The 13,879-nt window shown below is 41.7% G+C and overlaps 1 protein-coding gene across 1 annotated transcript in view; it reads left to right on the top strand.

Annotated features, from left to right (window-relative positions):
- The window catches only part of KPNA4 (karyopherin subunit alpha 4), a 62,706-nt gene that overhangs the window by 37,504 nt on the left and 11,323 nt on the right, over window positions 1-13,879 (top strand). Inside the window, exons 9-11 of the mRNA XM_043993113.1 lie at window positions 6,543-6,712; window positions 6,796-6,840; window positions 11,498-11,629. Of these exons, the coding sequence (XP_043849048.1) occupies window positions 6,543-6,712; window positions 6,796-6,840; window positions 11,498-11,629 (347 nt within the window). The remainder of the gene's footprint in view (window positions 1-6,542; window positions 6,713-6,795; window positions 6,841-11,497; window positions 11,630-13,879) is intronic.

The raw sequence follows: 13,879 nt of genomic DNA, 5'->3' as shown, positions 1-13,879 counted from the left end.
CCTCCTCCTCCTCCTCCTCCTCCTCCGCCTCCTCCTCCTCCTCCTCCGCCTCCGCCTCCGCCTCCGCCTCCGCCTCCGCCTCCGCCTCCTCCTCCTCCGCCGCCGCCGCGGGGCAGTGGGAGTTAAGTGACTTGCCCAAGGTCACGCAGCTAGTAAGTGTCAAGTGTCTGAGGCCGGATTTGAACTCAGGTCCTCCTGAATTCAAGGCCAGTGCCTTATCTACTACGCCACCTAGCTGCCCTTCAGAAGACCTTCTTCAAGAAAAGAATCGGGAAGCATGAATGTAGTGAGTCCTAAGTAAGATTTTGGGGGGAAAATGAAATCAATTATTTTTTAAAGACAGGAAATGACTCATTGCTGATGAACTGAATCGTTCCTGAGTCAGCTGTTGGTGTTCAGGCGTACCACCAACTAGTTAGAGAAAAAACATGGAAACAGGGTGGTAGAGCAGAGCAGGAGCCAGCTATAGAGCCAGAGGGCTAGGCACAGAACTTCCCTCATATGCCTTGATTGGCTACTGTTCATGTGACTTGGGACATGGCTGGCCATGTAAAATTGGAACCGAGAGGTTTTAGAGAGCTAGACTTTGAAAAGTCCATGGCCACTTTAGATTTGTGATGCTGAATGAGAAAATAAAAATGAGAAAAAGATAGGAGGAGAGAAATGAGGGAAAGGATAACAGCGTTGGTTATAACATTTGGTACAGAAGTCAAGTCAAAACTTGATCATCTTGCCAAAGGACAACAGAGAGAGAGAACAGCCAAGAGAAGCACTGTTTTATAATATTAACTCATTTCTAAGTTATTACTGAGAAGGGTGATGGAATATTGTGAATATTATTAAACATTAAACAAGGAGCAATGGAAGGAAAAGCTGTTTTTAGAGAAGGCTGGGTAAGATACTCAACTAAGCAAAAGCTAATTTATTATTTATTTTGGGCATTAAGTTTTTGAAAAACAATTGTTCCAAATTCTCTCTTTCCTCCCCTACTCATTGAGAAGGTAAGCAATAGGATATATCAATCATACATATGAAATTTTGGAAAACAGATTTCTTTCTTTTTTTGCGGAGGCCAATGAGGGTTAAGTGACTGCCCAGGATCATCCAGCTAATAAGTAACAGACTTCCATATCAACCATGTTGCAAAAAAAAACAAAACAAAAATAAAGTGAAAAAAATATATACTTTAAATCTGGACTCAGTTCATCAGTTCTCTCTCTGGAGGTGGAGAACATTTGTCATCATGACTCAGCATTGTCTTGGATCATTGTCCTGATCAGAGTAGCCAAGTCATTTACAGTTGATCATCCTTACAATGTTGCTGTTACGGTGTACAATGTTCTTCTGGTCCTGTTCAGTTTACTTTGCATCAGTTCATGTGAGTCTTCCCAGTTTTTCCTGAAACCATCCTACTCATCATTTCTTTTTTTTCTTCTTCTTTTTTTTTTTTTTTTTGCGGGGTTATGGGGGGTTAAGTGACTTGCCTGGGGTCCCACAGCCCGTAAGTGTCTAGTGTCTGAGGCCAGATTTGAACTCAGGTACTCCTGAATCCAGGGCCGATGCTTTATCCACTGTGCCACCTAGCTGCCCCCCTCATCATTTCTTATAACACAGTAGTATTCCATCATAATCATATACCACAGCTTGTTCAGCTGTTCCCCAAGTGTTAGGCATCCCCTCAGTTTCCAATTCTTTGCCACCACAGAAATAGCTGCTATAAATATTTTTGTACAAATATGTCCTTTCCCTTTTTCTTTAATCTCTTTGGGATACAGACTTAGTAGTAGTGTTGCTAGGTAAAAGGGCATACATATTTTTAGCACCATTTGGGCATAGTTCCAATTGCTCCAGGAATCCCCAGACCAATTCACAACTCCACCAATAGTGCATTAGTGTCACAATTTTTTGTCATCCCTTCCAATATTTATCATTTTTCTTTCCTGTGATTTAGCCAATTTGATAGGTGTGAAGTGGTATCTCAGAGCTGTTTTAATTTTCATTTCTGCAATCAATTGTGATTTAGAGCATTCTTTTTCATATGAAGAGAGATAGCTTTGATTTATTCTTCTGAAAATTGTCCATTCATATCCTTTGACTATCAATTGAGGAATGACATGTAGTCTTATAAATTTTACTCAGTTCTCTATGTATTTGAGAAATAAGGCCTTTATCAGAGAAACTTGCTATAAACATTTGGACTCTTCATGTCAAAGTGTCTCATTTGTGCATGAATAGAAATGCCACTAAAGGAAACAGATTGGAAAGAATGACAGTCCTAGTTCAGGTATGCAGAGAGGAGAAAGACCATGATGGAAAAAGAGAAAAGTACCGAAGAGAGGTGGAAAATGTCTCAAACCAAAGAATAATCTATGCATGCATGGAGAGGAATCTAGATGAGGCATTAAAAGGGAACTCCTGGCCAGCTTTCCCAGATGACATTCCACAGGAGACTACATCTCTGCCATGAAGTGTTGTCTAACAGTGCAGAGAATATGAGATCCCACAGTATTTGTGTTTTGGGGGTTCTTGGCAAGGAAAAGAATAGACTTAGAGCTAGAAGGAATTAAATGCCCTCATTTTACACGTGAGGAAACTGAGACCCCAAGCCATTGAGTGATGTGCCCAAGTGTATACAGGGAGCAAGTTTGTGTCAAGTATCTGAGGCTGGACCTGAACTCAGGTCCTCCTGAATCCAGGACCAGTGCTTTATCCACTGTGCCGCCCAGCTACCCCAGGGAAAGCATTTAAAATAGACTTTTAGAGAACAAATTGTCTTCTAGATACATCAAAATTATAATTTTGTTTGACCCTCTGATCCTTAATATCAAGGAAGAATAAAATAGAAAAACATGTTTGACAGCATCACAAAAGAGAGCTGAGTCAAAGTGTAAGTTGAAGAGCTGGTTCTTAATAGACGGTAAGGTCCTTGAGAGAAATCCTGTTGTGAGTGACATTGTACTGATTACATCGAGTTCTGGAATGTTGAAGAACCCCTGACAAGATCCATAATCACTCACAAATTTAGCCCATATTATTCACACAGAAAAAAACAAGCGAAAGAAGAATGCTTTCTGATATTGCAAATAGACAATTAGGCCCAGAATTGAAGGAGAGGAAAGCAGATTGAATTGCCTTTGGGAAAGGCCAGAGTTTTTTAAGAATGACCCCAAGCTTCTCCCTGAAACAAAAGCACATCTTTTTCATACCAAATAGTGTTCCGGTATCATAAATCCGAGTCACAGAACACCCCCTGGCTCCAAAGAAGAAAAGTTGAGGGGTCACCCAAAGGAAGAGAGTAGTGAGTGGCTACAACACATTTTGAGCAAGGAATCACAAAGAAGTTGTTTAAAAGAGATCATCAAAGGGAAGGTGAGCCGGTACAAACGAGATCATCAGAGGACACCCCACATGTTCCACTGTTGGTCCTGTTATGTCAAGAGAATTCTTGGAAGGTCCCCAGTACATTGAGGAGCTCTGGAGACATCTGAACCAATGTCACACTGGACTAGACTGGACAGGACAGGTCTCAGTGTGTTACTGGAGGGAATGCTTGTACCAGAGCAGCTCATCAGCTCACTGGAATGGTGACATCATCTGAAAATGATTGTTCTTTTGTGCCATTTCTCAAAAATGGCAGTGACAGGCCTTTGCTGTGTTGTTCTGGAACAACTTTATGGCTCCGGGCTCACGTGAGTTTTCCCGCTTTTGCTATTAACTAGAGAGAGGGAGAGAGAATGAGAATGTTTTCTTGGGTTTATTTGTGGCTGAATGTGCTGTGTAATTTCTAACCTCAGATTTAATGAGAACACCGAATTGTGGTTAGTGTGCCTGGATTATCCTCCCAGTTAGGGTCTTGGGCAGGTGACCTGGCCTTTTGGAGCCTCGTTTATTTTCCTTGTCTGTCAAATATGGAAGTTGGAGTAGATAATCTAAATTTCCTCCTCTTCCCCTTTGTCCCTGCCTATAATCCTACCACAGGGCATACACGCCCAAACGATCAGACCTGCAGACCCGGATGCACTGCAGTAGTCATAGCGCTCCATGATAGCAGGAAACAGAGAACAGGGTGCGCGCCCATCTACTTGGCTATGGCTAGGAAAAAGTTGTTATTATGCAATGAGAAATGGTCCCTGAAGAATCCGAAGGAATATGGAAAGATTTAGGAGCTCTCACAGTGACGAGAATGAGTAGAGCCAAGAGAGGGATCTGCACCATAATGACAGTGATGACAACGTAAATAGAAAGATTACTGAAAGGAGGCTGAACTCTTGGTTAATTGAAGAGCAGTCTGGAGGTGGAATGAAATGCCTGACATAAAGACAAAGGGCACCCAGAAAGTACTCTGACACTAGAAGTGTCTATGGTCAGGTTTCTGTTTTGGAGTTGGCAATGGATGGAATGTTTAGTGCACTTGACATGCATGTTAGACCTGGAATCTGACTCAGGCCTCCTTCAGAGACCAAGGAACAATCTGCAGAGAATTGGGGTAGCTCAGAAATGTCTTATGTTCTTCACCCCAAACTCCAAGCCTCTGTTCTGTTATCAGACATGCTACCATAACAAGGAAACATCTTTAGTTTCTCAGGGTTCTGTTGTCCTGAGAAGTGAGAATAATTGGCCTCGCAGCACCTTTATTTTTAGCTTATTTCCAACAAAACTAGCCCCTTTTACCCATCATCCTGTAACCCACTCCCATTCCATACGTCCCTTCCCCAAGCCTAACCATAATTTTGCTTTGAGTCTCGCTAGGCTCACGACCTCAGTGTCATCCTTGACCCTTCTCTTTGATTCACTTAACCCATCCAGACAGTTGTCCAATTTTAATATTTCTGCTTTCCCAGAATCTCCTGTATAGGCCCACTCTTTCCATTAATGAATCCATTTCCCTAGTTCAGACCTTCATCATTTCTTCATCTTCATTATTGATATAGTCAGAACTATATCAATACACTTACCTGTTGATCACTTGGCTCAAGTCTCTTCCTTCTGCAGTCCATCTACTACATATCCACCAAAGTGATTTTCCTAATGTATATGTTTAGGGGCAGCTAGGTGGTGCAGTGGATAAAGCACTGGCTCTGGATTCAAGAGGACCTGAGTTCAAATCTGGCCTCAGACACTTGACACTTACTAGTTGTGTGACCCTAGGCAAGTCACTTAACCCTCATTGCCCCGCAAAATAATAATAATAATAATAGTACCTACTACCCAATGTGTTTGTGAGGATCAAATGAGATAATAATTATAAAGCACTTCGCACAGAGCCTGTTACATAGTGAGCATTATATAAATGTTAGCTATTATTATATAGCCTCCCCAAATAAATAAGTTTAAGGCGCATACTCAGTTTTTTACTGATGAAAGTTCACCACCAAAAAAATTTGGAAATCACTGATTTATTGTTTCCTTAAGGGGTATATTACAGCAAATGTATACCCAGAGTTCCTTAAGTCATCCGTGGTAAAGTATTCAATAAAAGGAATAGAACCCCAAAAGGTTCTATATGGTCTGTCTGTAGCGTATCTGTCTTTATATCAAGTATTATCTCAGTACATAATAATAAATGCTCATTGGCTGACATAGTGCAATTGTTGAAGAACTTCTGTTTGTTTTTGCTTTTTGTTGGAAGAATGTATCTTGAACATGCATTGAAATTGGGCCCAAAATTTAAAGGAAGGAATAGAACAATCTAGGTCATGTTTAGGAAAATGTACAGCCCTATCACCAATTACAAGACGATGCCGTTATCAGCCTCCATCATCATAGCACTAGTATTTGTCCACGGATGCAATTTGGCTTCCTCTCATGCAACAGGACACCACGACATCTGAAAAATTACACTTTTGAATGATCCAGAGTGTGATAGAGACACACAGTAGGCATAAATAGTTCAGCAACATGGTACTAATAGTGACTTGCATGCAAAAATGGTGTTACACATTCAGGAAATGCATGATCATAAAAGAAAGAGCCATGTACCAGGTAGACAGGTCACTTACTGCTCCGTTCCCTGTGAAGGGGAAGACCTTCACTTCACTGAGATGCAAAGGATTTATGGCAGGAGATAGACAAGAACTGCGTCAGATGAGAAGTTATATATGGGTTTTGATCTTTGTACCTGCATCACTGAGACAGTTGGAATAGACTAAAAGAAAATTATGACATCTACAGTCAAAATTACCTGGACATGGAAACAGAAATACAGAGAAAACTTTGAAATTGGGCCCTTCTTCATAAATGGCAGACTCAGTCTGTTCAATACCTGTTCTAAGTTAAATGTGTACTTTTTCATATTTTAATGAAAAATATTTCATAAGCAGAGAACTGTTAAATATCTGGGGAAGTCGTGTTTACATAGACCCTGTGTCTTGTGTTGACTTTCCTTCACTCTTAGAAATATTCCTGTTTCCATTTTTCTGTCATGACCTGATATTATTGTCTCAAGGAAGAAGAAAGTCCAGTGACATGAGTATGAAACTTGCTATTATGTATCGCTTTTTATAGTACTTTTATTAATCTGTTGGAAAAAATTGATTTCACAGGTGACGGGCCCCAGTGTAGAGACTATGTCATAAGTCTTGGGGTTGTGAAGCCCTTACTCTCCTTCATCAGTCCATCTATCCCCATAACATTCTTGAGGAATGTTACTTGGGTTATGGTCAACTTATGTCGCCACAAAGACCCACCACCGCCCATGGAAACCATTCAGGAGGTAAATATTTTCCTTCCCTTTTAAAAAGTAAACTAGGAACAGTTGAATGTATATTCATTTATAATTTTTATTTTTCTCCTCAGATTCTTCCAGCTCTTTGTGTTTTAATTCATCACACAGACGTAAATGTGAGTAAAAGTTTTACTGTGTATGTTCAAGGCTGCTCAGACTGTACACAGGCCTGTTGGTAGTGGTCTGAAAATAATGTTTTACAAAGCAAAGCTTGTGGTGTGCACATTGTCTATTGTTTCAGCTCCCAGTTAAATGGGGAGTATTATAAGTATTTATCCCAGTTCTGTCTACCTTACTTCAGCATAAATTTGATGAAGAGAGAGGAAAGTTCAATTCAGGGAGGCACAGTGTTTCTAACATAACTCAAGGTAGTGATATCTTGGCCAAAATAGAAATACTTTACATTGGGTCTGAACAAAGGCATTTCTTTTTTTTCCTAAATCCAGCTTAAAGATTGTTCTTTTTAAGGCATTAGCCCTTAAAATATTCAGGGTGTCCACATTATTATTTAGTCTTTGAATAGTTTAAAAAAATAATTGACAAGTTATAAACTTTGAACATCTCCTTGAAAACCATGGGAATATCCAAAAATTTTACTTCTCACCACATTACATTATTATTTTTCTAGAGTTTATCCTTCTTTTTAAAAGAGTCAATTCAATAAACATTTATTAACTAGCTTTTATGAGAAAGGCATTGAATTGTGCACCTAGGTACACACAAACTGGCACAAATATTAACCTTACTTTTTTTTTTTTTTTTTTTTTTGGTGAGGCAGTTGGGGTTAAGTGACTGCCTGGGGACACACAGCTAGTAAGTGTTAAGTGTCTGAGACCAGCTTTGAACTTGGGTCCTCCTGACTCCAGGCCCGGTGCTCTATCTGCTGCGCCACCTAGCTGCCCTCAACTTTATCTTTTTTAACATTAAATTGCATAAACATTTACTGTATATAAATGTCAGCTGCTCATTAAGCCTACTTTTATTCTCCTGAAATGATTAACCAGTTAAGCTATATTTGATGACCCAAACTAATGGAATTAAGCTAAGTACATCTCCTTAAAAAGGAGACCAAATGAAAATGAAATGACAAATGAAAACCCTGAGTGTGAGGTAGGAAACCATCTCTAACTATCAGCTAGAAGTAGGATGGGTGAGGGGAGCAGAACCGGTATTTGAAATGCTCAAGTAGCCGTGGAGTCAGAGGAGGAAAGTTAACCTGGGCATGAGGCATCTGTACACCAGTGGGGGAGGTAACCGCATCGTTCTCCCCAAGAAGCCTTAAGGTCATCTAGTCAAACAGCTTCATTTCCGAGATGAGGAAACGAAAGTTAATTGACTTGCCCCAAAGTAACAAGTGACAATCCTGTTTAAATGTATTGTCAATTTTAAAAAATCATTACTCTAAAGGTTTTAATGTGATGTTCATGATCTTTCCATACAATGTGGGACATAATATTAAAAGTAGGCTACATCATGAAATTCAGTGATCTCTTAAGTTCTTCATTAGGCAAACTACTCTTCAGACTCCCAGAACTTTGGGTTTAATGTCTCAGGACATAGAAAGATTGATAGGACATACACATTGTTCTATACAAAAAGATGCGATACAAGGGAGAGTATGATAAATACAAAAAAGATGTCCAATGATAGGGCTGTGAGGAGCTTGAGAATGGGAAGAGGAGCATCACATGGAGGTGGCCCCTCCATCGGGCCACCCAGGATGGGAGGCATAACATGGGCAAAGACCTGAAAATGGGAATAGGACCTCAACATGGGTCCAGTTGGTTCAGAGTAGAGGAGTGTCCTGAAGTCAGTTTGAGCCAGATTGTAGAGGGCCATCAAATCCAGAATCCAGGAATTAATAGTCTGGTAGATAGTGGGGGACATTAAAGGCTTGTTCATGAAAGAGGACCAGAATCAGAGTGGTTGGTTTTTAGATTTCAGCCAGTGATTTTCTTGGTAGAGCAAGCTTCCAGTTAGGAAGTTCTGTCTGCCAAGAAAGATTGGTGCCTGCTCTCCACTTGGAGTCTGGGAGAGCCTGGTTCATTCAGCCAGTAATCGCAACTGTGAGTCAGAAGCAGGGCTTGAACCCAGCTTTTCTTGACTCCAAGGCCAAAGTCTGTCCACTATGCCACCCTGCCTCCTGCCTCTATCTTATTATTTGAGCAGAGTGTGTCAGATTGGTGGCACGAACACCAGACAGGAGTCTTGAGTGACAAGGCCTGAACAGAAGTAGATGAGAGGAGATCATGATCGTTCATGAGAGATACAGAGATAAAATGTATAGGGCTTGGTAGCTCATCAGCTGTGGGGTCCAAAGAAAAGACCCAAAACACAGAGGAAAAGTTGGAATGTGGATTTGGGAGTGAACAAGATCAATGAAGGAGAAGAGAAGAACCTTGAGGAATCTGGAAACTGATGGATCACAAGCAGTCCCTGTGTGATGGGGGAGCCAAGGAAGCAGAGACCACGAGCATTGTCAGATGTCACAGAATTAGATGCCAATATTTCAGTAATGAAGAAAAATGAAATTAATGGAGATGAACTTAGCTTCTCTGGCTTTTTCATGCAGTTTTTAAGAAGTAAATCTTGGCTTCTTTAAGTTTGATAACTAATGGAAATCTTTTCAATCCTAAATACGTAAAAGGCAACACTTTGAAAAATTTCCATCTTATTTAGTGATAAGCAAAGATGTATGTTCTGTTTTTCTTTTCTTATCTCTTTCTCTCTCTTTTTTTTTTTTTTGAGGTAGGTGACCAATAAAAGCTTCTGGCTCAGCCTGAGCATGTTAAAGAGACACATTTAAGAATAAACAGAAAAAAGTTAACTAAAATTTTAACTACTTAGTCTTCATGTGTCATCTGACTCAGCAAAGATGTTTGCCTTATGTGAACTATTTTGGGCATAAGTTGATGTAAGGTGAGATCTCAGTCATTTGCAAATTGAAACTGATACCTACACGGCAGTATAGTCCTACATGTATTTGTGACATAAGCATGCCCATGAATGTTAACATTTGATGACAATATCTTTTTCTTCCCATGTTAAAGATTTCTAACTTTGGAAAATTTTCAAGAGGAATAATGTCAAGTAACTCCCCTCTTTTTTTCTTTCCTTTTTTAATTTTTTAAATTTAACTCAGTTTTTTCCTAGGTTGCCTTTTGTCAATAAATCTTTGAATTACAATGAAGATTCTTTATAGATTAAGGTCACATCTATATTATTGTTGCATTTTTGTCAAGCATTTATTAAATTTGGGAGTTAAGACTACATTACATTAAAGTAAAATAATGAAAAATGTAGAGAATTATGATTCATTTCTAGAGCAAGACTATTTAAAGGGACGTATGATTGGTGTGGCAGAACTATCAGTTTATAGCATTCCCAGGATGGTGGATATCTATAGCTTGAGGAAGGTTTCTTGAGAGGGAAAATCTGTTAGGGAAAGCCCCCTCAACCAGTGGGCGTTAGCTGTTTAAAGTGCTCAAATCAGACTGACCTGGAGACACACAGTTATGCTTTGCTCGGATGTACCCCTGATGATCAGGGCCATGACCATTGTTAGTACGGTATTTACATTGATTTACCACAACAGCCTTTGGACCAGCTGACGTCCCTCAGCATCAGGGAGAGAGTAGGCATTTATAGAGCACCTCTATGTGTGCCAGGCACTGTACTAAGCACTTTGGAGGTGGTGGGGTGCATTTACACTTCTAGCCCTCTGCTCAGTGCTGTGGGAAGTGTGATCTTCGGGAGTCACAGTGAAGCATCTTCTGAGGACTAGGAGGCAGATGGCGTCTCCATTGGAAGTGTGACTTAGGGGCAGCTAGGTGGTGCAGTGGATAGAGCACTGGCCCTGGAGTCAGGAGAACCTGAGTTCAAATCCAGCCTCATATACTTGTCATTTACTAGCTGTGTGACCCTGGGCAAGTCACTTAACCCCAATTGCCTCACCCAAAAAATAAAAAAAGAAAGTGTGACTTAGCCCTTTGGCCTCTGGGAGTCCTTAGACTGCTTACCCCATGGGAGTGTTAGGAGAAGGGTATTTGGCAAATTATAAAATGCTATATAAAGGGGAAGGTACTATAATAAGGGCAGCCCCCATCTTTGAGGGGCTTATAGTATAATCATAGTGATGATAGACGTACACAAATATTTTACTTTGTATTATAATGAACTACATTATAATACTTATGGAAATTCAAAGAGGAAGTTGAGGGAAAGATTCAGTGACTTCTGAAGATAAGAAGAATGAGTAGAAGCGGCACCGGAGACCCTGTAGTTCAAAGAAACCTGGGTGCCATGACAGGCTTCTTTTTAGTACTTTCCAGTCTCTTTTCACTGCTTAAGATTCTCTCTTCACCAGTGCAGATGGAGACCCCTCCAGACCGTACTAGATGCCTCTATGAGATGGTAAAGCAAAAAACATACTCCACCCCCCCTTTGTGGCCTCCCTGCTGGAAAAATATCTCTGAGTCCCAGGACAGACACAGCCTTCCCTGGCCCCGCAAGGCCTCTCCAAGGGGTCATGCTGCTCTGCTGGGACTGACTCACATAACTGGGGTTGCCATCACTTCACCAAGAAGCCTCCCAGTATGGCTTATGGGGAGGAAGAGGTAACAAGAACCATTCTTAGATCAGATGGGTAGCAGCTCCCCAGTGGTGAGATGAAACATGGGGGTTACGGGAAAGGGGAAATGATGGGATGCTTGCTTTTGGCCTTTGTGATGCTTCTAAATTTTTTGAAGTGTCTGATTGTTTTTGTTGTTGTAGATACTGGTAGACACTGTTTGGGCCCTCTCTTACCTGACTGATGCTGGCAATGAGCAAATCCAGATGGTCATTGACTCGGGCATTGTCCCTCATTTAGTCCCTCTGCTCAGCCACCAGGAGGTGAAGGTGCAGGTGAGTCCTGAATATGGCATGTCTTTGGATAATGATGAGACACAGGGGGCATCTCATCGTCGTCCGCATCCCAGCTCCCAAGCCTGACTCCAGATGAGCTTCATCTTTCCTTATAGCCCAGACCTCAGGGCTTCTTGCTCTCTGAAGCACTTGTTTTTACCTCATTGTCCCCTGCAGCTCATTGCATGCTTGAGCAAGTTCAGCTCCTAACAAGAACAAGGGACAACTACATGTTGCTCAATGTTGGCCTCAAACCTTCCTTTGGCTGCCCATAAGAGCACAAGATGGTATTCATTTTTGCCCTCCTGAGGTAGGGATCTCTGGGGAGGCTGGGGTCTACCTGGAATGCCCAGGCAGCAACAGTCCTTTCTCATTCTAGAGGGGAGGCATAAAGTCTGTTCAGGCACACAGCCCAGTCAGTACAGAGAAGTTTGATGGGAAGGAGTCTGGCTAGATAAGGAAGGGCTTCCTCTTGTCTTGAGGGACGAGAGCAAGGGGCTTCATCTCAGGCATGTGGAGTGTCCAGTGCAAACAGAAATGGGCAGTGGAGCATCGTGTATGTGAGAAACCAAGAGTTTGGCTGGGGATGGAGAGGGATAGGAGCAGTGTCAAGGGAGACAAGAAAATGCGGTTGTCGAGCAGCTTGGGAAGCGATTTCAGGGTTCAGAAGAAGGGTTGATATTTTATGCTGGGCTCACTCAGGAGCCACCGGAGCTTATTGAGTAGATCTGCTCTTAGTGGTCCAAGATGAGGGATGCTAATTAGGAGAAAGTGGCAGGAATGCATTTGAGTGTGGGAAGGACCTGAGCTGAACTGAAGTGGTGACGGGGAGGAGAGAGAATGAGCAAGAGGCTCCCACAGCGCTGGCCGGGGAAGGGGACCCCCCCACTGGCAGAGGGTGCTGGGCAGTTGTGGGCAAACCAGCCAACCCTTCTTCCAGGAGTGAAGCAAGGCTTTGGGTTGGCTTGGCTTTTACAAAAATGTTTTGTGATCCGGGGGATAGGAATTGTGAAGTCAGAGATTGGGAAACTTAAATTCATCTTGGAAGAAAACAACTAAGGGGCAGCTAGGTGGCACAGTGGATAGAGCACTGGCCCTGGAGTCAAGAGGACCTGAGTTCAGATCTGGCCTCACCCTTGACACGTACTAGCTGTGTGACCCTGGGCAAGTCACTTAACCCCAATTGCCTCACCAAGAAAGAAAGAAAACAACTAAATGAAGCTGGGGAAAACTTAAATGATTGGCAACAGCTAATTAGTCATTAGTGATCAGTTGATTAGAATGAAGAAGTCACTTATGTTATTTGAACATAGATACATCATTGCATCACCTAAAGGTTATGATGTACAATTGCTATCTGTTCTCAGTGTTTTGTAAGTGTATTTGGGGTTTGGTTTGGTTTTTTTATCCAAATGTAAACAAGAAAAGATTGGCTAAAACAATAAATAGGTGGGACAGAAATAGAACTGCAGAGCACAGTTCACGTACTTAATCCTTTTTAAGATGAGGGTAAAGAATTTCTTGGAAAAGTTGGGGGGGATCCAATTAGGGGTACCCAAAGAGGTTTTTTTTGTTGTTGGTTTGGGGCGGGGCAATGGGGGTTAAGTGACTTGCCCAGGGTCACACAGCTAGTAAGTGTCAAGTGTCTGAGGTCAGATTTGAACTCAGGTCCTCCTGAGTCCAGGGCTGGTGCTTTAGCTACTGTGCCACCTAGCTGCCCGCCCTCTATTTTGGTTTTGGGTTTGGGGTTTTTTTTTTGTGGGGCAATGGGGGTTAAGTGACTTGCCCAAGGTCACACAGCCAGTGTTAAGTGTCTGAGGTCGGATTTGAACTCAGGTACTCCTGACTCCAGGGCTGGTGCTCTATCGACTGCGCCATCTAGCTGCCCCCATCCCAAAGAGTTTTAAAAGAAGTTACTTAAATTTGTTAGTTAACCACTTCTTTTAAAGCCTCCAAGTAAAGTATTTGCAAGTCCCTTTTCTTGAAACCTTATAGACTGGACCATAAAACGAATGTCCAATCTGAAAGAATTTATTAATGCAGAGCAAGACTTGAATGGGGCATTCTGGCAATCAGTTGAATTGCTTCTCTTAGGCCTTTTCTATGTCCCGTGTACTGTACCAAAGCCAGGGGTTACATTTCAGAAACATGTTGGATAACAGATGTTGAACCTTTGGGAATAGAACAGTTTCCCTAGACATTTTGGGTAGTTGGATTTTTACTCAATAGTGAACCAGGAAAACTTGCTAT

This window comes from Dromiciops gliroides, chromosome 3 (assembly GCF_019393635.1).
Source record: "Dromiciops gliroides isolate mDroGli1 chromosome 3, mDroGli1.pri, whole genome shotgun sequence".
NCBI classification, from domain to species: domain Eukaryota; kingdom Metazoa; phylum Chordata; class Mammalia; order Microbiotheria; family Microbiotheriidae; genus Dromiciops; species Dromiciops gliroides.
Note: the sequence above shows the minus strand (reverse complement) of the source record. Positions and strands in the feature narration are given on the sequence as shown.